The sequence below is a fragment of the Haliotis asinina genome, chromosome 5 (assembly GCF_037392515.1).
Source record: "Haliotis asinina isolate JCU_RB_2024 chromosome 5, JCU_Hal_asi_v2, whole genome shotgun sequence".
Lineage (NCBI taxonomy): Eukaryota > Metazoa > Mollusca > Gastropoda > Lepetellida > Haliotidae > Haliotis > Haliotis asinina.
The window spans coordinates 1609789-1637156 of record NC_090284.1 but is presented as its reverse complement, the minus strand read 5'-3'; the positions used below and the strand labels follow the sequence as shown (position 1 = coordinate 1637156).

The following is a 27368-nucleotide window of genomic DNA, read 5'->3' as shown; positions in this document are numbered from 1 at the left end:
TTCGGTACTGGTGAATGTCAAATAAAGTAGTCTTGGATATGAATGTGAATTTGAACGATTCGGTACTGGTGAATGTCAAATAAAGTTGTCTTGGATATGAATGTGAATTAGAACGATTCGGTACTGGTGAATGTCAAATAAAGTTGTCTTGGATATGAATGTGAATTAGAACGATTCGGTACTGGTGAATGTCAAATAAAGTAGTCTTGGATATGAATGTGAATTAGAACGATTCGGTACTGGTGAATGTCAAATAAAGTTGTCTTGGATATGAATGTGAATTAGAACGATTCGGTACTGGTGAATGTCAAATAAAGTTGTCTTGGATATGAATGTGAATTAGAACGATTCGGTACTGGTGAATGTCAAATAAAGTAGTCTTGGATATGAATGTGAATTAGAACGATTCGGTACTGGTGAATGTCAAATAAAGTTGTCTTGGATATGAATGTGAATTAGAACGATTTGGTATTGGTGAATGTCAAATAAAGTTGTCTTGGATATGAATGTGAATTAGAACGATTCGGTACTGGTGAATGTCAAATAAAGTTGTCTTGGATATGAATGTGAATTAGAACGATTCGGTATTGGTGAATGTCAAATAAAGTTGTCTTGGATATGAATGTGAATTAGAACGATTCGGTACTGGTGAATGTCAAATAAAGTTGTCTTGGATATGAATGTGAATTAGAACGATTCGGTATTGGTGAATGTCAAATAAAGTTGTCTTGGATATGAATGTGAATTAGAACGATTCGGTACTGGTGAATGTCAAATAAAGTAGTCTTGGATATGAATGTGAATTTGAACGATTCGGTACTGGTGAATGTCAAATAAAGTTGTCTTGGATATGAATGTGAATTAGAACGATTCGGTACTGGTGAATGTCAAATAAAGTTGTCTTGGATATGAATGTGAATTTGAACGATTCGGTACTGGTGAATGTCAAATAAAGTTGTCTTGGATATGAATGTGAATTAGAACGATTCGGTACTGGTGAATGTCAAATAAAGTTGTCTTGGATATGAATGTGAATTAGAACGATTCGGTACTGGTGAATGTCAAATAAAGTTGTCTTGGATATGAATGTGAATTAGAACGATTCGGTACTGGTGAATGTCAAATAAAGTTGTCTTGGATATGAATGTGAATTAGAACGATTCGGTACTGGTGAATGTCAAATAAAGTTGTCTTGGATATGAATGTGAATTAGAACGATTCGGTACTGGTGAATGTCAAATAAAGTTGTCTTGGATATGAATGTGAATTAGAACGATTCGGTACTGGTGAATGTCAAATAAAGTTGTCTTGGATATGAATGTGAATTAGAACGATTCGGTACTGGTGAATGTCAAATAAAGTTGTCTTGGATATGAATGTGAATTAGAACGATTCGGTACTGGTGAATGTCAAATAAAGTTGTCTTGGATATGAATGTGAATTAGAACGATTCGGTACTGGTGAATGTCAAATAAAGTTGTCTTGGATATGAATGTGAATTAGAACGATTCGGTACTGGTGAATGTCAAATAAAGTAGTCTTGGATATGAATGTGAATTAGAACGATTCGGTACTGGTGAATGTCAAATAAAGTTGTCTTGGATATGAATGTGAATTAGAACGATTCGGTACTGGTGAATGTCAAATAAAGTTGTCTTGGATATGAATGTGAATTAGAACGATTCGGTACTGGTGAATGTCAAATAAAGTAGTCTTGGATATGAATGTGAATTAGAACGATTCGGTACTGGTGAATGTCAAATAAAGTTGTCTTGGATATGAATGTGAATTAGAACGATTCGGTACTGGTGAATGTCAAATAAAGTTGTCTTGGATATGAATGTGAATTAGAACGATTCGGTACTGGTGAATGTCAAATAAAGTTGTCTTAGATATGAATGTGAATTAGAACGATTCGGTACTGGTGAATGTCAAATAAAGTTGTATTGGATATGAATGTGAATTTGAACGATTCGGTACTGGTGAATGTCAAATAAAGTTGTCTTGGATATGAATGTGAATTAGAACGATTCGGTACTGGTGAATGTCAAATAAAGTTGTCTTGGATATGAATGTGAATTTGAACGATTCGGTACTGGTGAATGTCAAATAAAGTTGTCTTGGATATGAATGTGAATTTGAACGATTCGATAAATGTCGAATAAGTTTGCCATGGATATGAATGTAAACGTGAACGATTCGGTAAGAGAAACGCATATAAGACACTGAGAATGTTCGGTTTTTATTTTTGCTTGGAATACAGATGTTAACTGTTTATTGAAGGATGTTCGTCTCATGCTCCATGCTTCCACCTCCAAGAGCCGCACACCTTTTCAAATGTTCTGAGCTTAAGGCATTTTTTTCATGTAAAAGACAATGTAGACATATTACACAAGAATGTTATGACTTTAAAAGAGAAAACAAGTCAACATTTTGTCATATATTGTCGACATACCAGAAGACGGAAAATGCCGAGACTGAACACTGCCGATCGCGACATTGCCACAGGACGTCATGGAGTGGGGAGTCATGTATGTTGTTACGCGTCATTACATCGTACACATTACCGCCAGTATCTCGTTTGGGAGTCTCGGTATATTCGCTTCGTTTCAACCCAAGGTTGTGGCAGACAAGGAGTCATCTGTGCGAAAACTGTGCGACATGTGCCTGGTTTGAGGAAGGTATCGGGACAAACTTTCATGAATCGTTTGAGACAGGTCAACGACGACAGCATGTGCAAAAGAGTAACATCATATTGGGACGTCTCCGGGACGTCTCCAGGACGGGATATTAGTAAATAATATATCGCTATCTCAACTGGAACAACAACTTAATGTCTGGAAAATGGGTTTGTGTATTCGCAGGTCAAATTGCAAGTTTCTGTCATTAGTGAAATGACGTATTTATACGTACAGTGTATCATGGGTGTAGATGGAGACTGTGACCACGTAATCACTCTACGGAACAGGGAGCAGAATGTGTTTCATGTTTCCTACAACTAACTGACTGAAAGACGCGTTCCGACTTCGTAGACTGCGCACTTCACGAACAGGAAGTGGACGTCGGTGTGTACAGCGATACGCCGCTTGTGGGAGATAATAGGTAGCCTATTTATCCCGCCTTGTAGTTTAGAATAAGCTTGCCACTTTCTTCCTAGAAATATAAACCAGTTCAGCTGCGTAGATTGCTTATATCTCAAAGAAAATCGTTCATTACGTCAGCTGGTTTTGGTGTTTGTGAGCGGCCGATCCCCTGCATCCATGTGTAAGTCACTGACGTAACACACTTTTTGTTGCGGGAATCTTTTCATATTAAAAACCATCCTGCCCAGAACAGAACTGCTGGCACTTGGATGTCGGGCAGAGGGATTGACCGAGTTGGTGCCATTAGCGTACCCCAGTCCCGCACTGGCCTGAGATGTTAGGCGGTGTTCCAAGACGCTAGTCCATTATCCATTCCGTGATGTCAAGATGTACGTTAATCTGATTATCATGCAGTGAGTTATCAAGCGTCTTTGCTCTATCAACTTAATGCCTGCCGTCAACACGCTACAGAATCCTGTGAAGATTGTTTCCAAACACTTAACACTCGCACCCATCTGGCCAATCCGTGTGAAGGAATAATGTCACGTTATGTCATCTATCGTAATTAGATACAAGTGATGCTGAAAGAAGCTTCTTCAAAACTAATTAAGTTTGGAATATCGATTAACGTACTCTCTTATCAAATTTCGTCAATCTGAAAATATCGGTCATTTGTGGAGAACGGGCTAACGATGAACCTATCCCTGCATTCAGATTTGTGGTTTCCGAGTTGAGGTAAACATGTTTGTGATATGGTAATTGATCCCAACGGGACATCAGGCGGTGTAGTGATCGCTTCAGAGATGGTCGGCATCTATTGTTGACAGTAAACATACTCATTGTCATAAGTAAGGCAACTATTTATATATTGCTCAGAGTGTGGAGAGCTCCACTTCCCAAGATAACGGTATATTGTAACGATGACCATCAAGTACTGGAACATTCTATGATGATAGGTCAAGGATATTCCTTTTGCATTGTGGCTGTAGCTCAGTGGGCAGCTTATGCAACATGTAAAGTGTGGCCTTTTCTTGAGCGGCATTAAAAACTAATACAGCTAAGAAAAATACAGGATAAGGCATTTCAAACAGTTGTGTTCAAATGTGCCTGCCTGAGTCACGTGAAGGCTAACGAATGACTGACACAGTAAAGTGTAAAGTAACTAGTGTGAGGTGAATGTATTCCGTCAGTGTCTCTCTCTCTCTCTCTCTCTCTCTCACTCTCTCTCTCTCTCTCTCTCTCAGAAATACAGCTTGGGAAGTTGAGCACGTGTTAGTGAGTTGTAGATTCAGTCACACTCATTCTTACACTCATTCGGGGTCAAAAGGGTTGATCGGGACGCGACCAATCAACATTATTTCTGACTGCATTAACTCTTGGTCTTAGTTACGTCACAAGTGTATCGGAATGAGTTCAGTTTAGATGGGTTGGGCTTTACGTCACATCGGCATTACATTATTCCAGCCATATGGTGACGAGATCAAGTTTGCCTCCACTACCGTCGGAATGAGATCATTCATGAAACCGATGAAAAGATGGAGTACGCCTCGTCTCAAGATAACATACTGCAGGTATATATTGGCGATATTTTATAACCGCTTCGTGAAGCTTAATCGGTTCAGAAATAATACAGTAAAACGTAATTCAAAGAGAAGGTTATTCTGACATAACTGAGAGACTTACTAAGTTCCTCCATATCCTGACATTAAACTGTTTACCCGTAATTAAAGTCGTCGTTTCCCTACACCTGTGACTGGGTGTTCCCTGGGGGGAGGACAGGGAGGGGGAAGACAGGTGTGCGGTAAGTAGGTTACGTTGCCCTAGAACTGGGAAGGACTGAAGGGGATAAGATTACCTGCTTCATCCACCTGTAGATTAAACAGTGGTCCTCGGTCTACTGCCTGCAAGTGTTTACGTAAAACAGAATAATAACAACAAAAACATACCCAGCAGGACGCCGCGTGATGATATCTCGGGGCATATATGTCAGACTTGACTTGAATGCCGAGAGTTTGGTACACGAAATATATTAAGCAGGCTTGTCTGCGTTCTGATGTGAGAACCACAGCATTGAAATTTCTGACCTAAATAAACCGAAAAAACAATGCGTTGTTTTGAGTCCCATTAAGCGTGTTGTCCCTGAACTGATATTCAATATCGTGAGTCTATTCAGTCGACTACAAAAGGAGCTAAGGTAACACTTGTTATCCTGTATATAGGTATCTGGTATCGTGTATCAAGATGACTTTGGTGTATTTGGTGAATCTCAAGGTTGGAATTTAAATAACCACGCACCTTCTCCTGGCTGTATAAGTTAAAACTGCTAAACCCTCACCCCAAGAAAACCATGTCAGCATCCCGAGCAGGAGAGCTACATTCCTGTATTCTTGAACGAGGGTTCTACAGTCCGTCTATGGAGCAGGAATAGTCGTACTGACAGACATACAAACACAATCAGGACGAGTATACAGTATTGTGACGAACAACCGCATCCATGCCTGCTTCTTTTGTCCTCTTGTTATGCAAACACATGGGCAGTCCATACATGATCCTTTGTCTGAAAACTTCCACTCTATGATTGAGTAACACGGTGTTGTACTCTACCCGTCAAGTAAGTATGTATTTAAATGTGTTAACCTAGGGCGTCCGATACATTCCTTCTGCCGTGGAAATATTCGGAATGATTCTTTACAGGGTTTCAGTTGTGTACAGGTTGAAACAAAACTAAATATAGACATATTTGTCAAATACTTCTCACTACTTCCCCACACTGTGCGCATTTTGGGAGTAGAACGAATGCATTTCATGTGACAAGCGAACACCTTAACCACTAGACTACCCCGCCGACCTCGCTGGTAAGTTGTTATAAACACTTCACACACTAGTATGTAACATTGCCCCGTGTCTACAAGTAAACATACTGCTGACAACAAAAACCATAATTCTTAATGACACGTGTCCCAACAAATCATATTCCTCTTGCGGTAGGCGTATTTAGATAGAAGCCCTACATTGGATTGTGTCTGTGATCAAGGCAAACCTCGGGTCATAGGTTCTGACCTTCCCTCAGCGATTTCAACTGTCTAGTATTGTCCTATACAGTTGCCCATCTCCACAAGAGACCGGATAATCGGGGGAGGGACAGTTCACCACGAACCAGAAGCACGACCTGCTAGTACGACAAGAGTTGTCTACCTTTACCCGCGTGTGCCTTCTAACCAGCACATCTTCGGTAGAATTAGTGGTTCATTCATATGCTTGTATTTCCTTCATAAATAAACAATGTAATAATAGGTCACAAATCCCAGTGTACATTCAAACTTTTAACAAATATGAAACAAAATAAAGTTTTCAGTGAATTTCTTGAGTCTTCCGTTGATCTTCATGTCAAAACAATGGTGAGGTAACAGCAACAGTTTGAAGAGTTGAAACCATTTGTCATCTCACTCTACTACGGAATGAATCATCTCTGGCCACAAAATTGTTCTAGGTTTTTCCATTACCTCAGTGAAATAAACAGGACAAATATAAATATTGATACAAATTTATTCTTAAAAAATATTGCTATACATCTAGTAGTACAAAATTCGTCTTGTATGTAACATATTTACATAACTGATCAAGTGGTGAATCTAGAGCTAAATGATAACTGGATGATACTGAACCCTAACATGGCAACTGACTCATTAAAACTATCAAGTCACTGTTTTGTGATAAAATATTGTGAATTTACATTCTGTCTCTGATTTACAGCAAGTATCTGGTATACGATCTGTCAATCAAGTCATTAAACTAATGTGTGTGGTATATGATCTGTCAACAAGTCATTAAACTAATGTGTATGCCTCATTAACAAAGTCATGCAACAGAGAATATGGGAGTGAGAGCAAAGGAACATGCCACATGACTCCTTGTTACCAAGGCAACAGAGAGGATGTTGGGTACAGAAGAACAAAACAATTCTGCTGCCTTTTCCCAATTCTTATTTCCATTTTAGGTCAAAAATACAATTTTGCAAATTAGAGAAACAACACTTGTCACAAATCAAGAAGATTCTTACGGATCAAAACATTTAAGAATGCTGCACCTTCCGGACCTGCACTTCTGCTGTATGGTTCTTGCACACTCTGTCTCCATGGCAAAAAAACCAACTTTCAAATATACACAGGTAAGGCTACTAACAGGTGAACTCTACATGGAAATATACCTGTTAAGTGTAAGCCACGGCAATTATTCTCAAAACTGATTTCTTATTGACTCTGATCCTTTACCAAGTTATACTGTATTAACAATTTCTCTGAATTTACCTTCAATTTAGTGATAAATAGTTTTACAAGTGGATGAAGAATGAAACCTGGTATTGAGTAAACATCATACAATATAGCAAAGTCCAAGGCAATGAACTACCAATGGAAATCTGATTAATATGAAATGGACAGTGAGTCAACATGTTCGATTTATGGACAGAAGGACACAACCAGACAGCATGTATTCTCGTTGCTAAGAATGTTCCATCATGGTATCGTCCTCCATTGTTGATGTTATTTACAAGAGCATGCTGTGTCACTCAGCAATACAACACATCATTTAGAGTAGATGCGATGACATGACAATATGTTTTTCCTTCTTAGACTTATGTGAAATTGCTTATCTAAGGTGTAAATTTCATTAATATTCAAGTATGTTCTGCTCCCACTGCATAAAAACATAAGAATTTTCTTCTTTAAATTCATGTCACCTTAAAATCATGCACATTGAAACTGAAGCAATAATTTACAAGTACACAAGCATGTTTTCTCCCATTCCTGGCAGTGAGATATCACTAGATATCTGTGATATCTCCAATATACACCAGCACTGAGACACAGCATGTACTGACCAATCAGCACCAGCTGAGCCACTCGGCCAATTACACGTATATACAGATCATGGGTATTTACAGTGAAGCACGGATCTATGTACAACTTCTCTCACAGAGAAGTATGGCATAATGATTGAAGATGGGGATTTCAAAATTATCTCCCTTGTCAAAACCATACAGTAACATGTCTAGTTATCTCCCTTGCACAGCTATTAATAAGGACCAATTCTACATTCTAGTTTATTTTCTGGGCAATATTCTTTAACTGAACAGTATTTAATAAACAAAACACAACTCATCCGGCTAAAATTTCAGTTAAAGGTCCTTACAACCAGTGTTGTTTCCAGATCATCGTTTTCAGAAATGCTATCAACAATTAGAGTTCTATCACTTGGTAATGATAGAGAGGAGTTTGAGGCCAGGTTATTCATGAATCACAGTAGACGATGCAGTAACCAGCCAACCAGGATGACACCGAGAGATGTCACCTTCATGTGACTGGCAGCGTTACAGTTGTCAGTGGAGCAGGTGTTGACACAGGCGCGATACATACGATCATGGTCAGGGTACCAGATGTCCTGACATTGGTAGCCCAGGTCTCGGGAGCTGCAGAACCGGTGTGTTCCAACAATACCTGTAGTAGAAAACATCAAATACTGATGAGTGACAAACTGGTAAAGACATTCTGCCATTTTCCACAATGTGTGATGTTCATCTTTAGAAAGCTCAGCAATAAAGTATCTATCAGTCTTTGACTACATGTTTCTCTCCCTCACACCTATCTGTGCAGCCTCAGTAACTTCATGAAATGTTTACATAAAACTTGTGAAGCTGGATGTGATTAAGATACAAATCTCAGGAATGGCAACAGGAAAAGCTGAAAACTTAATGTTGTCAAGTGGGGGATTTGAATTAATAAAATTGAAACAATCTCAGCACAAATATGCAGAAAATTGTCATGCTTGAAATCTGTGCACACCCTTATTAATTTCCCCAGGTCCCAGTTTATACGATATTTATAACTCACCTGTGAGAGTAATATTATTATGGCAATATAACACTAGTACTAATACCGCTAGACCTATGACGTCACAATACTGCTACCTCTGGTATGGTATTACACCTTGCTTGATTTGCTTTAAGCTGAGAGCCATCACACTATACACAGTTTCTATCAATTTATGACGGATAGTAATAAATAGATTACTAAACTTGCTACTGTGAAATGCCATTTTTACAAACCTCATGAAAGATTTAGCATCCAACAAGCTTTCCCTTGTTTAATACCAAATCGGTCACTCGTTTAACATAAATGGTATATTTGTCCTACCAGTTGTCAGACTTTCATTTTTGTGGAAGTCACGGAGGCTGAGCGGGCTAGGCGGCTGACTTTGTGTGCTGGCGATTAGGTGTCTGACTCTGAGGGTGCGGGTTCAAATCCTGGATGGGACTCAACCAAAAAAGTACTAGAATTTGTACTTTACTAAGAAAGTGAAATCCCAAATATGACATATGTTGCATAAATGGTATATCACAGAAGTTTGTTTATCCTCCTGTATATATCACTTCACCCTGTTCTGCTAGTACTAACCTCCCCAGAGCCCGGTGACCTTGATACAGAACTTTGCACCCCACATGTCACAGTCCCGTTTCTTGGCAAGTGCCACTGCGCTGTAGTGGTCGAACTTCTCCTGGCAGTTGTGGTCGAGGGTGGAGTTGCAGATGTAGCAGCTCAGAGCTGACCCTGCAAGGGAGCCAACACGTCACATGATTTGTCACTGTCTCTGAACATAATTGTTGATATTCATTATTATTCATACCTAAACTTGTCAGTTAACTCAGATGAGTCCAGTATATGTTAAAACCTGTCAGGTCAGCTTGCTCATCAACTTATTATATTAATATTAAGGTTGAAATGCTATACAGTGGTATTAGTAGCACCACAGTATTTTGCCTTCGGTTTGGTATACTGCAATCCAGACATTCCATACTTTTAATTTTCATACTGTTATTTCTATCTAATCATAAAATGACAGTTTTCTTCATTCAAATTAACAAATATTATGGTTATTTTTTTCACGTTAGTAAACAATACAAGGTTTGGCTCTCATGGGCTTGTAATGCTGAAAATAACATATTGTTAAGTATATGTAGAAGGCTATCTGTGAATGAGTCTTGTATCTAGGACATGTCATATTTAGCAATACAAGACCTTGTGGTTTGGTTCTTGTCATGTTTCTGCATTATGATCATATCTCAGGCACTGAACCGAAACAGACCAAACTGAAGGCCTTAACCGCAATATGAACCATACCGTGGCAACAGCATAGTTTCACCTCTAAAGAACATCCAAGAGAAAATTATGCCATCAAAATGGTTTACAGGGGCTTCACCACCATTAGAGTGGTCAAACTGGAATTACAAACAGGAAACGTCAAGTAAATGTGGTGGCTGTATAGAGGTGGCCGGGCCCAGTGGACGAAAAAGTGTTTTCCTTTACATTGTGGCAATGAACTTTTGAAAAAAAATCAAAGTTAGAAAATCTATAATTTTGAAAGTCAATATGCCAGACTTCTCCTCCATCAGATACTCATCAGACTGATGGGACTGACTATTGGTTAAAGCATTTGGTTGTATGATGATTCCCCATATGAATGCAATCTGAGCAGCCCTTAGTACACTATGCCTGCACTTTGGCTTTCAATAAGCACCTTGCTTGGGATCAAACTCACTTTGCCAGCTTGAAGCTAAGCTTGGATAATAGTTTGTCTAAAAAGCTAACACCCCACCATAGGACCAAGGGTGCTATCACAAAAATTCACTGCTTGTTTATCAGTGCTCAAGTAATCTCTTTCAACAATGAACTTCAGTGTATACACTGAATGAAAATCACAGAATTTGTTCAAACTGACTTACATATACTTGTCAAAGACAAAACGTCTCACATTTCCGACAATACTTAGGCCTATATTATATATCAGGGCGTATGGACTACCTTTAGCAATAAACGATTTCTTATCTGAACTTGTTAACTGAAACTTTGAGAATAGTTTCCTATCAAAGAGTGAGTGAATGAGCTTGGTTTTATGTGACTTTTAGCTATATTCCAGCAATATTTCAGCAATATCACAGCAATATCATAGCGGGGGGACACCAGAAATGGGCTTCCTTCAGGACAGAACACTCGTCATGTATGGAATGTAAACAAACGCTCCTTACATTGAACCTGTCGCATGTGGTATTGTCATGTGTGTCGAACTGGTTTCAATCACAAGCTGTGGGATATTCATAAAGAGCATTACATGAGACATAACTCTATGTGATTCCCTTGAAACAATCTATTAAAAATCTTGGAATCTATTTATTTGGGAATAAATTATATGGAACCATCCCTCAGGGCTCATAGGCAGTATTATTGAGAGAAATGCATAACAGTCACGTCTCCTTAATCAAACATCGTCCGCTGCACAACAAATTGTTGGATTAATGAGGATGTTGGACTAAATGAGACTAAGTTATTATTCAATTTGTTACAAAAAGAAGCGCCAGACAAAGCTGACTGTTGGATAAACTGAGGTCTGATCAACGAGACTTGACTGTGTTTATTTGCACACAAGTGTGGTGTGATACAATGCCTTTACAAAGGTTGTTGGCCCATACACAATCTCCCAACAAACCCTAATAATTGTGAAGGAGAGGCATGTTTGGCAAGGAGATCCAAGAGCTAAGGATTCTAAACCTAAATCAACTAATCTTAAGGTTTAAACTAGTGACAGTCGGCCAGTTATTCAGTGTCAAGAGAATACCCATGTCGGCAGTCTGAGCCAGTTCTAGCCATGAGTAAGCTGCATCCGTTAAACAGCACTATTACCAAACCCATTTCTGGTGCACCCCTCACTGTGACTGATCCCACTCTCCGACTGCCTTTCATCTTCTGGTGCTGAAACTTTCATTTTACTATCTTGCTGCAGATGGTGGTGGACTTTCTGTACACATTTCTACTGATATATTTTGATTAATCAAAACTCAGAATCCTACACAAAGTTCATTTGAGTCACTCCAACCTTTTATCTGTGTGTGAAGTTAGTGCCCCTGCATTGAACTCACTGTCACGTACATTGACATTACACTTGCGGCGACACCTTCTCATGATTCTGTCCCAGTGTAGAAAAGATCTCAATTTGAGACACTTGATAATATGAACAACAACATGAACACTTTATATAATATCAACAGAGTCTAGATCTCGATGATTTCTGCTAATGAACAAAACCTAACATTTGAAGTACGCTCCCTTCCGTGTTCTACCTGTGGACTCACCTGTGCTGATCAACGAAGACATCAAGACGATTGTGACCAGGGCGGTGCCGCCCTGGGATATGGATACCGAAACCATTTTCATCGGTCAATATTGTTTGTGGTCTAGATTTTAAACAATATCTATGACCTTATTTCACGAAATATAAACACCTGGAAGTGGAAATGGCCGCTATTTCACGATACCTAGCGACACCTGGTGACATACCTGAAGAGTGACACACCTGAGGAGCTAAGGGAAGATAACTCGATCCACAGATCTCTTCGCTCTTATCAGGGAGCCTATATAGAGAGGGGAGGTGAAACTCCTCGAAAAACCGCTGAACGTATGTCTCGCTTTGTCACGTGACCAGTGAAGACAATATGGCGGCAGCTTAGTATTTAAGATTGAGCTCGGTTCATTTTAAACAGCTGATTACATTCGCTGAGTGTTGTGACAACTCGGAACCTACACGTAGAAGGTAAGTCACCTGTTCTGTTACTTCAGTTCTAGTCACATATTTGTAAATAGTGTCAGTATAAGAAAATATGTTTGTAGTAAAGTTTCAAGTCGGCATCTTGTAACTCTCTGGCTTCAATTATCGGTACACAGCGAAGATAGACTGAGTTTCGTCAATAAAAGCTTCTTTCACACATTCCTTTATGTTTTAGCAGGGAAATATACCTTTAGTTGAGAGGTGTCTGCAAGCAATAGTGATAGTTTTGTGACTTAAAAACATGTTGGGGTTTAATTGGGGTGTGTGAAAAATGTGGCAGATCGCCGATCTGATCTGATGCGCCATTGAAATACTACACGCCGTTGTTTGAAGTGTGTCTAGATATTGCTCAACACCGTCTTTCACATACACCTTTAATTTTTATGAGGGGAATTTACCATCAGGCGAAAGGTGTTTGCAGGTAATAGTGATAGTTTCATAATCTAAAATAAATTGTTAGGACGTACTTGAGGTGTGTGAACCATGTGCCATCTCACCGATCTGATCCGATCCGCCATTGAAATATTCCACGGCGTTGTTTGAGTGCTTTTGTTTCAGCTTCAAACCCGTCTTTACGAAAAATGGGGAAAGGGAGATGATGTTCCACATAAGTGACTTGACGCCCAGTGAGCTCGCAATTAACAAACCAATTAAAACAGTGTGATATCAACGGTGCACCATATGTTTATTCTACCCCCTCTAAGTAATGGGGGAATATAGCATTCATTCTGACCCTATATATTCGCACAATATATTTTGATACAGATATATATCATATAAGTGAAAAGGGTATTAACATTTGAGAATTGTGATGATTAAGCCCATTAGCCCATTTCAGTAATCTGAATGTTCAGCCAGGATGAAGCAACACTGACGCGTGGTCTGTGTAGTTCAAGTCAGTAAGTCTGTCAGCATGGAGATCGGCCTTCGATGATTCAGTAGCGACGTCTACGGACGGGATCTCTCTGGTGTCCTTGGTCCTGCTGAATTTTAACTTCAGTAGCTGACTGTTCTTTTTGCAGCATTCTCACAACCTCAAACACATTTGTGTGTCTTCATGGCATACTTATTGATTTTGCTGTGCCAACTCTTCATACTATTGTTAGTTCTGTGTCCATCATTTTCAAAATGATTCCAAGTTGGCAGAGTCCATGGACCTTCTATCCAGGTGTTAGTAACATAATCCATCAGCTGTGTCACCTTCTTGCCTAGTCGTGCGTCTGCAATGGCATCAAGCCAGACATCTTCAACTTTATCTAGTGGCACTAAAGGTAGAACCGCAGCTCGACACACTAATGTGTGATGATCTACGACCTGACAAATGACCCCAATTTGCATACTTGGGAACGCCTCACAGAACGATCCACTTGAAACAAGAGGGAGACAGGTTGTCTGATAAATATCGAGAAGTTCATTTTCCCCGTGCGTTTCACGCGTGAATTGTTATAGCACACTCGATTTGGGAACAGGTACAATCCCAACGAATTGAATCAACACAATATACTGAGCAAATATGTTTAGGACCACCGATCCATGTCACGAAGCAAATGACATTTTCCTAGTTTTTTGTAACAAAATTGTTGAATATCTAGAATGCTTGCCAATGCCCCAATCATCTATTTGTCTTCGTCTTAACTAAAGGTTATCGTGGAATACCAGTATCTTATGCCTGAAATTGCAGTCTTATCATTCGAAGGAAGATGCGGTGTTGATTTCATGTCACGGTTAGCATGTATTGCACGTGCATAATCGTCAAGCTACCTGTAGCAGCCAAGTGTACTCGCCCAATTCGTTGTACCGCCTCTCTTGTCACAAATGCGTTTAGTGCGCAGGATCATCTAATATGTGTCTAGCAGTAATTTACATTGTTGTCTGCCTTGTACTCTGAAGTAAGAACAACTTTCTGTGTTCGACTCCAGATGCACTGGGTGCGGTGAAAGTTTATACCCGCATTTCTTCACGATGATCGCATAACGTAAAATAGTAGTCTGTTGTAACACAATTCTCTAACAAACCTTAATTCAATCACTCATGATTGACTAAGTCACTAAGCAAACATCCCCTTTAACACCGTCACAGTTTGTTGACCACGCTATGTCGACACTCCGGGTTTTCACTCTGTCGACGATTAGTAACATCGTAATTGTCATTTGTCGACAGACTGGGCTGACACCTCATGAACAGCCTCAATCCATAATTCAATCTCAGCGCTACGATCAACTGTTATCTAGTAGGAAAGAATATATAAATTAAATCAACAATTATAATTCCGAATGTGTCTTTTGGCACTCAACAATTTTATGCTTACCCGAACAATTATTTTCTTTGTTTACACTATTGTTGCAATCATCTCCGATTGTTAAGTGTTCTACTCTTGTATTATGTTGTGATCAGTTGATATGCAGTACGATAACACGATAACAATACAGTAAAGCAGATAATACGAAGAGGCATGACCATTCCACACTGACAGGGGAAAGAGCTAGAGCTTGTCCTAACAGTGTTCGGGCGTCAGTAGACCCTGCTACAGGAACCTCCTATTTAAAGTACTGTCGGAAACACAAGAAAACTGATTTTTAAGCTGTTACTCTGTATCCCTCAAATTTACACAACTGCAAATAGGATATGTCGAGATGACTCACTTCGGCCTAAATGAGCACTCAGTGGGATGTCTAAGAGAATATATATATAAAACAACAACAACAACAACAACAACAACAACAACAACAACAAAACAAAACCAACACACACACACAAATTTACTCGTAAAATCGCGCAAAACTTAAAATATGAACTCTTGCAAAAAATAGGTCAGGCTATAGATAGCAGTTAGGTCGCCCCGCCCAGTCAGGTATGACGACGGTTAATGGGGGTGTTTCACCCATTTTGTTCTGGGGAGGTGGGGAATTAATCAATTTTGTACATATGTTCTGGAGGCGGGTTCTTAATTTTGTACGTGACAAACAAGGGGATGGTATGTCTCTTACTTTGTACATGTATTTTAGGGGGTGGGTGGGGTTGGGCGGTTGTCATTCACTTTCTACATGCAACTTCATACAAATCACCAGCCCCACCTAGCCGTAGATTATCAGGTGTCTTTCTTCCATAAAGTTTATGTCAAGATACCTACAAATGTATGATACCTGCTACCAGTTGAAACACAGCGTATTAAATGTCACAAGATATATTGGTGGTATTACCATCCGAAGATCAACAGGACTTTATAATATATGTAAATTGTTGACGTGCTGTGTACTTCCCCAAAGGATTATTATATCTTAGGTGATATCTATCCCCCTGCCCGACCCCAACCATGGTCTGCGACACCGTCGTGGTTTTGCTTTCGAGACGCCCCCCCCAACACACACACACACACACACACACACCCCACCCACCCCTACCCGTGTCTTTCGACAGTGAGACTCCAGGGTAGCTACATCGTACATAGTTTCAGCATTAATATTTCGCACGTCAGCTATCATTTAAAATGAATCTGGTTAGGCAGAGAAAGGAGCAGCCAGGTGTTGGAGAAGCATGTGCACAAGTGCCGAAAAAGCCATTGATTCATTAACCTGTGCTGCACCGTCTCCATCCTTTCTCGCACACCTGTCTGTCCATTCTTTGCACTCCCCCTAGTAAGGAAGTGTGAATTGTGTCAATATGTTAATGATATTTTGGTAAACAACTTTTTTATTTTTACTACATAAAGTCTGCAAAAACCTCACACAGTTGGTTGGATGTTTTGGTTATTATCTGTGTTACATTGAGTATTATATATTTATTGGTTTTCGGGTTTGATTGCAATTTATCGGTCCGCTTTTGAGTCAAACTATGGCCGTTCCACACTGACAGGGGAAACACGCCTCAGCTTGAAAGTCTTCGTGCATTTTCACATTCATTAAATGGGGTGGCCTCAAAATTCCGAGCTGGTTATTGTACAAAGGTGCGAAACCCCGTGAGCAGGAAACGAGACAGTTGTATTATAAATGTTTTGACTTTCGAGAATCCGTACCAGTTCCATTCGTAATCTTAATGAGGACATGGCAACATGGATCAGCTGATACATTTTATTGCTGGGTTAACAATGTTGTGAAATCAGATACAACAATGTTGTGACATCAGATAGTGTCGTAAAAGGAAGGGAGACAACTCAGACGGGAAAGCGGAAACCTAAGCTGCAGGAGCAGGAGAAGCAGCCGTGGGAATCCCTCACGAACGGGCAGTTCCTGGGACACACCATCAAGTTGGGACACACTGAAATAGAGGGCAGAAGTTGTAACAAGTCCGACATATGAAAACTGAAAATGGAACTTATTCACTTGATGTATTGGTCTCTTTCTTCACTCCCAGATTCACAAGATGTTCAGATTTCAGTGAGGGTTGTATCGGAAGGATACAGTTAGTCCAGTTACATGTCCCCGTATAAGAAGGCGAGGTGAAGGTCGGTTGGCATGCCTAGCACATTCAGTCTGTGTTAATTAAACGTTAAAAACCTCTGCGTATATCTACAAACTTTGATGAAATGATGTAGACTGAGAGTAATTAACCTAAATCTTGATGATTATCAGGATCTGGGACAATACTTCAATATCCCATACACTACCGATATAACTGCACTATCTAGACTGAAGATATGCCAGGTGAGCGGTGAGTAGTCACCCCTTCAAAGAACGAATAAACTCGATTTTTTGTACTCTTTTTTCCACTGTATATGAAAGACTTCTGGTTAGTCATAAACGGAACACCATGTTTTGGAAAAAAACAACTTGTGGTTAATTAATACCAAGCGCTTAAAAGTTGCTAAAAAGCCGTCTGCTTCTCTCTCGCCCGCAAACGAAACCACAGACAGGTTACGTAACTCTGTCGCCAGAGTCCTACAGTGACGTCACAGAAGGAACGGTTTTCAGTTAGTTGCATAGAAAATGTGTAGGAAGCTCGTCATTTTGCTGATTTCTCGACGTCACCAAGTGACGATATTATCGCAAGTAATTTTATATCGACCCCCGCCTCGCTTCCAAGAGAGAAACTATTATGTTACAAGCAATGTCATGTAAAATCCTAATGTCCATCAATAAAATACATATTTTACTACCAGTGAAAAGTAATTTGATTTTGTAAGTCGGTGAAAACAAAGTTAAATAGCATTTATCCTCAGACAATGCGCCGCCATTTTTGAAAATAGTGAAGTCACGGACTAAAGTTCATTTGACTTAATGAGATTATGGTTTGTTTTCATCAAGTTAGAAAATCAAAACTACTTTCTACTAGTAGTTAAATATGTATTTGAATCATGGCCAAAAGGAGTTTGCATGACACAACCTGTAACATAACATAAGCGAGGTCGGGTTCGAAGTGAAATTACTGAGCGATATATTTCTTCACTTGCTAAATTTACTTGGTTTGTAAACGTTCACTCACCAGTATGTAGACACTTGTCAATATACGTCTTTATATTTGGTCTCATAATCCCAATTACCTTATACTCATACTTGTATGCATTTGGAACTTAATAAAAAGAAGCGATCTGCGAATGTATAACAGGAATGTAATATCTAGACATTTTATAGTTTGTCTAATTAATAAAATTAATAAAAACAAAATGCAAATATTAAAATTAAAACAAATTAAAGTTATAGGAACAATGTCAGGCTATTACTCCGTATCCTTCAATATCCACAAAACGAGTGATATATAATTCATCTGCAGATTTCCCAAGTGATGTGTCTTTTAACAGTCTAATATACGAAAACGTGATGTATCGTTTCAGGTTACTGTATAGTCCCATTGGTCACCCAAGATAGCACACCTGGCAACTAATTGCATAATGGGCGTCATTGTGGATGACAACTTCTTTAATTCTTAACACGGCGTTTCAAGATTAATTCTTCCTGACGAAGGGGCAAGCATTAGCCTTGAAACGTCGTGTTAAGAATTAAAGAAGTTGTCATCCAGAACAGTGTCTTGTATTACGTCACCATTTCTAAATGCCTTTGAAGAATTTCATAATGGGCGTCATTCTTTTAGAAAAGTAATTTAGTTAACCAATAATGAGCAATCAATCAATGTATTGGCGGTTAATCCTTTGAAAGAAGGGTGTTGTTTTTACATAGACACATACACGACAGAGTGTATTCATTGTGGATTAGTAAATGTACACACATAAACACTGCCTTTTGACAAATCTCCATTTAAATCTGCATAAAAGTAATTAATCAATCAGCATGTTATCGGTTAATCCTTTGATCGATCCAGACACAAGAAATGCCAAATTGTCGGGTAATCTAAGTGGCGTTACCACTAATTATACCTGTTATGAATTCATCAACTGAGCATCAAGTGAATGATGACAAGTAACGTGTAGGTTTATACCGCCTAACACGGATTACAACTTAGCGACACCAAGTGATTTTGACAGAAACGTCCATGAAAACAAGGGTTGTAACTCGGAAACTAGGCAAAGCAGGAGACAAAACTAAATGATAGTAGATTGTGAGAACATACAGCTTTCATTTTTTACAGCAGCTGAAATGTAGATGAATTCTGCATAGACCCTCGACCACATCAATGCCTACTATTACGTCACGGACACGCGCCGCTCTGATTGGTTGAAATTTCGTTAATTTGCGGCTGAGAATTGTGCACTGTTGTCAGAAAGGGTAGCAGGACAATTCCCACCTGAGACAATTCCCACCCCAAAGTAAAAGTAACATGAAGAACATAGTTCAGTTTCAACTTTTATTTATTTTAACATATGCACCATACAACAATATTCCATATGAAACAAACATGAAATCGCCAGAAAGATCGATTTAATGTAATTAAAGATCGAAATGAACAGTTTTACGACGGGGTTTCATTTATAACGATGTCAATGAGTGATTTATACATTTGCACCCCCTAGAGTACATGTGATCTTTAAGTACATGACATCCAAGATGGATGTCGTCTTTTCTACAACTGCATTCATTCATTTTGTCGTTTGTTATGTATATTTACAAACTCATGTCCATCTCATTTAGAAAGCATGCACTTGTTTAGAAATACACTTTATTTAATGTTTCGTTCCCCGAGAAAGTGACAAACAGTAGCCCTGAAACATTATCACAGACAAGACGCTGTTATTCCTACAGGTCATGTATTCATGATCTTGACACCTCTAAGGCAGGTAATATGACGTGGCCACTGACCTTCTTGTATCACTCTACCGGAGCACGTGCACATGCTACATCCGGTCCACCAGTCCAAGTATGCCTGGCAGTGCGCGCGCATCGGACAATCCACATAACAACCTGAAGATACAAGACTACTTTACTACAGCACTACTAGAGTACCAGACTTTTACATCGTACACGATGTAAAGAACAATGTGCTGCTCAAGCGTCACTTTTTTCTGTCAAAAAGTAATAAAGAAGAAACCGCCATAGTCACCTTTGAAAAAAGTGTGCCCGACAAACATTTGTTTTCATGCAGTCTTATCTTCGAAAGAATATCGTGGCACTGTAAGTATATCGATACACACCATACACCCTGTAATACACAATATACGTGTGTGAGGGTATAAGTATGATAGTGTGACAATAACATACTTTGGCAGATATGTACAAATATTTTCACACATGGAATAGCGGGGCAGCTCTAAATGTTGGTACCACGTGATACTCAAATACAACATTATCTGTCACACTTTTGTCAGTTACTAGTATTCCACTTAAATACACCTCGCAGTATTATAATAACACTACTGCCCTGCCGACAATCCTATACCCAAATGAGAGAGACACGTGAGTATACAGTACCTTGCACCTCCGCCGACACAAGCGTCAACACAAGCACCATCGTCAACAGCGACTTCACATCCATCGTGTGTATATAGCAGAGACGACTGTGAAGCTCTGGGTCTGTCAGTGAAATATATCTGGATTGTTGGATTCCTTCCTGACATTACAGTCTCCAGGAGACCGCGACTGGTTTCCTGGCACACCTGACTGTAAGGCGCACGGTTTCTGCATCTACATCTCTTCAACAACGTCGGTCCAGGCCTAGGTGAGGACAGGTTTTGTTACTCACTGACAATAAAACCGCAGTAAAATGATAACCAAGGCGACGGTGGTATTCTCTAATTGTACATAAACTATGTGATGGGTTGTAAATACATGTATACATATGTCGTAGTTTTGACTTGGCATCGCCTTAACTTCAGTTATCTGGCCAGGAGTTTCTCCGAACTGAAATTTCCTAATTACACATGTGCCATATCATGTGTATCGTATATTTCTTCTACTAGACGCAGGTCATCCTTCACACTCTGGCTCAAACTGACGCCAGATAATTACGCTTTCTTAAAACATAACAGCCAAGGCCTTGTTTTGGAGAGAGGCACTGCCCATCATGTGATATTAAGTATGATTTGATAACTCATTTTCATTGTTTGTCAGTCGCGAATTTGGGATTTGGTAACAGTGAGTTACAATTCTGTCAGCATTAACAACATAACAGAAGAGAATCGGCTTGTACGGAATTATACGAGTAAGACGCCCGAGCATCTTTACCGGGAAATAATGTACCCACGGTTCAGGGTGCGGTTGGTTTACTCACAGGAGCGTAGTACTCAGTACAGAAGACACATTCCTCGGTGGGGAGTTTCTGTCACTGTGCAACAGTTTCATCACCAGTGATGGATCCGGTACCTATGGTCCAGTAAGTCCAGTTAGTCATGTGTCTGCTGTTGGTAACCCTATCTATTGTGTCCACGGCTTTACCTGCCCTATGCTCGCCATAATATTAATATCTTGAAGTAATTCTAACGTTATTTCACATGCCTACAGACAAGTGGGATTGATCTTTTATCAAAGTCAGTAGTTTGTGGTATTGAGTAGCGAGGACCTAAATACCCGCCAAACACCTGCTCCACCTCAGGATCAAGACGTCCATCAACACGTACCCATCAAGTCAACCCCTAGACAGAACTATACTGCCGGTTACCATAACAACTTATTCATTGTAAGCACATTGAAGCAGTTCTTACACAAAAACTCTGACAATAAAAATACAGAACAGAAACGCTGTCCCGGTATTACGAACAGCTTTGAGCACTCACTCTATAAATAGTGACTACGTGGATTTTTTTGGGTTTCATAGTGACAATCACTGAATTTCTAAACAACCCCCCTCAAAAAGAAACAAAACGAATCATGATAGAGAACAAAAACAAAGTTAAAAACAAGAGGCATACATACATCGTCACAACTGGACCAATTCATTTCTACATCGTATGATCATAAGCATGTGTTTGTTCAATGTAATGTGATTTGTATGATGGCATTGTAATCATCGGTTTGCTCGTTACCTGCACCTACAGACTCTGCATTACGTCGGGTAATTCACGGCGCTGTGTGGAGTAAAAAGATTTCGGGCAGAGTTATCTTTGGAAACTTCCGGTTTGTTCTCCTCGCCATTTTGTCGAACGTCCATTGAAGGTCAGAGATAGCGGTAGAGATTTGCTGATTTTTGTACCCAAATAGCAAAGAAAAGCATATTGGATATACTCAGACAGATGTGTTTTTAGATGCAGTGTCATCTGTTTCGGTATAATTTATCATTTTGCCTGCTTGTTCACTTTCTTTTTTCTGAAAGACGGGAGTCAAAGTCATGAATCCGACATGTGTTACGGTGTGCAGTGCACGTTTCCAGGGAAATAATGATGAACTCATTCAAGGAATACAGAAACTTTCGCTGGTTCGATTTGGTCGGGGAGTGGCTTAATAATGCCACAGTGTGCCATTTCCCATGTTATTGAAGTGTTCGTCTTTTATGATCAATGTCAAACGGGTAGTGAATTTGAGGTCGTTATTTGAGTTCGGGGGGAGTTGTTGTCGTCCAGCTAACACGGAGCTGTGACGAAGAGCAAAACTGCGGCTAAGAGTTCCTCCGTTCCCCCACCACAAGTAAAATTTTTAAATTGATGTATACTAGAATTATTAACAAAGTCTAATGTAACAATTATTAGAGGACTCCGGAAAATAACTGAAAAGGCCCAAATTACGTAGTGTATAGGTATGAACCACTTAGTGTTACAGAGTACCTCTGTTAATGTGCTAAAGAAAGAATATAGGGGAACAGATGGACCTCTTTTCGTGTTTAATCACATAGGTTGACTGTCATCTAATCTTTCTATTGTAAAGTTATTTTGGGCAAGACTCCCTTTCAGTCTCCAACCCCCTGTGTCAAACTGTCCTGTTATCGTTACCAAGTTACCTTGTTTCTGAAAATTAGTTTTACCGTAAAGGCTATACCTTAGGACATCTGACTTCTATTTATGATTGCAAGTATTGGCTCGTGCAGTGATTTAAGAGTTTGAATCACCCATTACTAAAATTCTGAATTTTGACCTTGTTTGACACGGTTCAGGTACTCTAGCTAAAAGTTTGGCCAGCAGTGCTTTGCAGTAATGCTGAAAGTGATTTCTTGTTTGATATTGTAGTTATTTTTACACTATGGGTTTGGTTTCAGGTTAATGTCTAACGCCATCATGTCGGATGACAAGTATGTTATGTGGACTGCTCCATTTGATGCCAGGTTCCCCAACCAGAACCAGACCAGGTGGGTGTATGACATTTGACATAGGAGTGCTGAGTCTGCAACTCTGATTAGCTGAAAGTTGAGACCTCACATAAAAGTGTTTTTTGAGCAGTGAAACAGACAGAACATAACGGTTAAAATGTTTAACAGAACCTTAACTGTGTTCATTTTGTTGAGGTTGGTGAATAGGTTTCCCATTTGTCAAAGCTCCACAGTCTGCTGTGCAGAATTGCATCATTTTGTGTTTGAAACAAGGTTTGTAAGCATAGTTTGTAGTGGTGTTCTTATAATTGAAATAATCAAAGACTGGTCGCAGTGACCAAGTGACCAAGCAATCAATCACATTTTCTCATGCTCAAGCACAAACAATTTTAGAACTGTTGTTATTGTCTTTGAAATGCTTGATAATGAAACACATCTCCAGAGTTGTCATCTTCAAACTTGTCTAATTCTTAGAAAACTCACTTTACTAACTGAAAAGTCATGACTGAACATTTTTTCAAGACTTCAGGAAGTGTATGTTCATGATATATTGGTCATCACTTTAAAGTATCAAGTTGCATTATGTAAGAAAATCTGAAAAATTGCGCAAACCAACGTTTTTGAAGGTAAAACACTTTACTTTGCACATTCTGATATCTTTTGGTATGCACTTACCGTAACAAATCATTAAAAATGCCAATTCAACCTATAAAGTTGGGGAAAAAACCACGATAAAAAAAGCCCGCAAAATCAGAGTTCAAACGATTCATTAAGTAGTTTCAACAGCTGTGCTGCGCTGTGCTGCGCTGTGCCCATGACGTATGTGCAGTGAATAGGTTCGCAGAGCTTGAAACAGTATGCATGCTGTGAGTATGAGGTGGTGAGCAGTTATCTAATCTTGGTTGTGTACACAAACAAATAAATAATCTACTCGTCACATAAAAAAATGTGTTGATTGTGGTAAGCAGCCTCTGTCACAGAGAAAGCTCAATGTTTGGTTTATTTACACCTATATGTCAGCCCGCCTATCTGCTGAAGACAATATGCAATACACAGCTTCAATCATTGACCACATGCAATTTGAACTTAACACCTATCAGGCAAAACGCCATTAACAAAATAAATTGATTTATGAGTCGTGCACCGAGTCCTGTCTCTGCCACATTATGCAATTAGACAGGTGTGATACTTGTACACATGACATGTTTTTATGTCTGTGGGTTGCAAACAAACTCCATCCATTTTTCTCGGATAACTGTATCTGACGGAAACTGGTGCAAACTCTTGTCTGTTTCAAGTCCTGCTTTGCACTTGGACGAATGACAGTTTTCAGCTACACAGTAGTTCACCATCTCTACTGAGATGATTTTTGATTGGATTGAATACAAATTCAGAGAACATGTATTTTCAAAACCCAACATCTCTAAATACAATCTTTATGGATAACAGCTTCTTCTAGTGTATATGGTGCTGTTTGACAAAGGTATATGAATCCATATTGAAACGACAGATCAAGTACAATAAAAGAAGATGTTATCCATAAAGAATGTTAATTTTTTGTGATTTGCCATACTTATAAAATGACCATCAAACAGATGATCTTTCTGTACACACAATCCCTCAGTGGATCAGCAAATGAACCAACTAATTGGAAGCTGTCATTACATTTGAGTGCACACCTGCCCACTATGACTGGGTTCGGTCTCCGGAGGGCTTCGTCTCGAGGGAAGTACAAAATATTGGACTTTTGAATCGCGATTGTACGCTTAAAATTTTGTTTTTTCTTGTTTTTTTACTAGCAGAAATGCATATTATATGTCATGAAGAAGTGATAATTGTGTTTTAATTATGTTTGATTGTTTTGGTTGCATGTGACCTTTAATGATTGTTTGCTGCTAATGGTACAATCATCAATTGTGAGAATTTAGCCAATTCCCAAAACCAGAACCTGTAGTTGGTAGTGAACATCTGAAACCAGCACACCCTTGCTCCTATTTCAAACTCTCATGCCATAGCTGGTATACTGTTAAAAGTAGCATTAAACCCACACAATATTTCTCATAGAAATATGCTTTCCTTGAGAAATGATGTGCCAGTTTGACAGTGTACTGTGTAGGGAAAAACAAAAACAAGAGCATGCCATCCACAATAGTCTGTTATCTATGTCAGTGTTCTGAAAATACACAAATTGTGGGCTGCATCTGATGTAGCTGTTGATTGTGCTGGTCACAGCAGCAGGTTGATGTGAAGACTGATCCGCAAAGAAGTCCATTACTCTACATGTTATGCAATGTGATGGATGTTTTATTGCAGGAACTGCTGGCAGAACTATGTAGATTACCACAGATGCCACAAGATCAAGGGTGAGGACTATGCACCATGTGACTACTTCAAGAAGGTCTACCAGACAATGTGTCCTTCTAGATGGGTAAGCACGTCTTTCAGTAGTGTTTTGGTAAGCCGTAATCTCCACCACACTATGTCTACCAGTGTAGTTCTGCTTCATTAGCATGTGAGAGGTAGAAACCTAGTAACCTGTGGTGGGCAGACTTGGTGACTTAGTCGATTGTGAGTCATCACACCTGAACCCTAGGATAGCGGCTTATGTTAATCCTTGGGTCACTAGAAAGTTCAGCCTTTTAGATGGGTTATTCCTTAACATGATGAGTGCAGCGTTAGACAACAAACACAATCTGCTGCCAGAAGTATTGATGGGATTTTGTGTACTGCTGTATAGCTTTGTTTTAAAGCTGAATCAGTAACTCCTGTATCAATAATACTGTTAGACATGAGCTTAGAAGATTAGGCTGAGTTTTAGTTCAGTCAACTTAAATAGCTCTAAAATGATTATAATCTGTAAAAATGCCTATGCTACCAAACCCACTTATGTTTGCAGAGCATAATGCCTCTCTGTGACCTAGATAAACTCTTAATACATTTCCCTTGTGGGGATGTTGGAGCAGAATAGGTCCATTCATGTCTTTGTTGTTGAAAGTGCTGGCTAATTGTGAATAGTTATTGGTATACTTTCTACCATTCCTGGTGTTGTGTTAATGCTATGAACTATAGGCCCGACTACAAGCATGCAGCTGCGCAAGTGATTAATGTGGCATAAAATAATCACCTGTCTCTTTCGCTTCCATATCCTGGGAGTAGGGCTGATTCTAGTGTTGAAGTTTAAAGGTTATGCTATGGTCAGATGTGTAAGCAATCAACATGGCCTTTTGCAAAGGGACTTTGAGGTAGCCTAGTGGTAAAAACGTTCGCTCATCACTCTGAAAACCTGCTTTCAGTTTCCCACATGGGTAGCAGCATGTGAAGCCCATTTCTGATGTCCCCTGCCGATGTCCCCTGCCATTATATTGCTTGAAGTTTGCTAAAAGAAGTTTAATACAAAACGCTCTCCCTCTTTTATCAAAGTGAAATTTCCTCGTAAAACTTTTTATCACTGAAAAATAATTCATGCATTGTGATCAAATGTTGTGACAAGGAATACTGACATCATTTTTGTTTCAGACTGACAAGTGGGACGATCAGAGAGCTAATGGTTCCTTCGCAGGCAAAATTTAACCCAGGGACGGCCTAGGTCATTGCCCCATCATTGTGTGTACATACACAGGCGTTCCCAGCTTTTGCAGAAGCTAATGTTGTTCAGGATATGTGGATATGAATGTCATAGTGTGTTGAGAGATATTTAAATCACAAAATATTTTAGTTCTTATCTGGTCGCTGGAGTTATTACCTACCAACCATCACACAACATCGGTGGTGTCAATGAATGGTGTTAATAAACAAATTCCAGTGTAGTCTGTGTCCTGTCTTGTATCAAAATGAGTGAGTGAGTGAGTGAGTTTAGTTTTACGCCGCACTCAGCAATATTACAGCTATATGGCGGCGGTCTGTAAATAATCGAGTCTGGACCAGACAATCCAGTGATCAACAACATGAGCATTGATCTGCGCAATTGGGAACCGATGACATGTGTCAACCAAGTCAGCGAGCCTGACCACCCGATCCCGTTAGTCGCCTCTTACGACAAGCTGAGTCGCCTTTTATGGCAAGCATGGGTTG

General features: G+C 39.5%; 2 protein-coding genes across 4 annotated transcripts in view; one reads left to right on the top strand and one right to left on the bottom strand.

Annotated features, from left to right (window-relative positions):
- Nucleotides 1-27103, top strand: part of LOC137283671 (cytochrome c oxidase subunit 6B1-like) — a 292498-nt gene extending 265395 nt beyond the window's left edge. The window contains exons 1-4 of one of the 3 annotated variants that reach the window (XM_067815308.1): nt 22143-22213; nt 23247-23336; nt 25611-25725; nt 26814-27103. In XM_067815308.1, coding sequence (XP_067671409.1) covers nt 23251-23336; nt 25611-25725; nt 26814-26867 — 255 coding nt within the window. In that variant the 5' untranslated portion in view covers nt 22143-22213; nt 23247-23250 and the 3' untranslated portion in view covers nt 26868-27103. Of the gene's footprint in view, nt 1-22142; nt 22227-23229; nt 23337-25610; nt 25726-26813 lie in introns of those variants that run through there. The other 2 variants (XM_067815310.1, XM_067815309.1) reach the window with 2 other exon arrangements.
- On the bottom strand, nt 6614-12487 carry LOC137283699 (UPAR/Ly6 domain-containing protein bou-like). Its single transcript, XM_067815357.1, has 3 exons — nt 12265-12487; nt 9536-9688; nt 6614-8578 (listed from the first exon to the last, which is right to left on the bottom strand). The coding sequence occupies exons 1-3, from the start codon at nt 12344-12346 to the stop codon at nt 8379-8381; spliced, it is 435 nt and encodes a 144-aa protein (XP_067671458.1). The 5' UTR covers nt 12347-12487; the 3' UTR covers nt 6614-8378.
- Nucleotides 27104-27368: the final 265 nt, after the last annotated feature.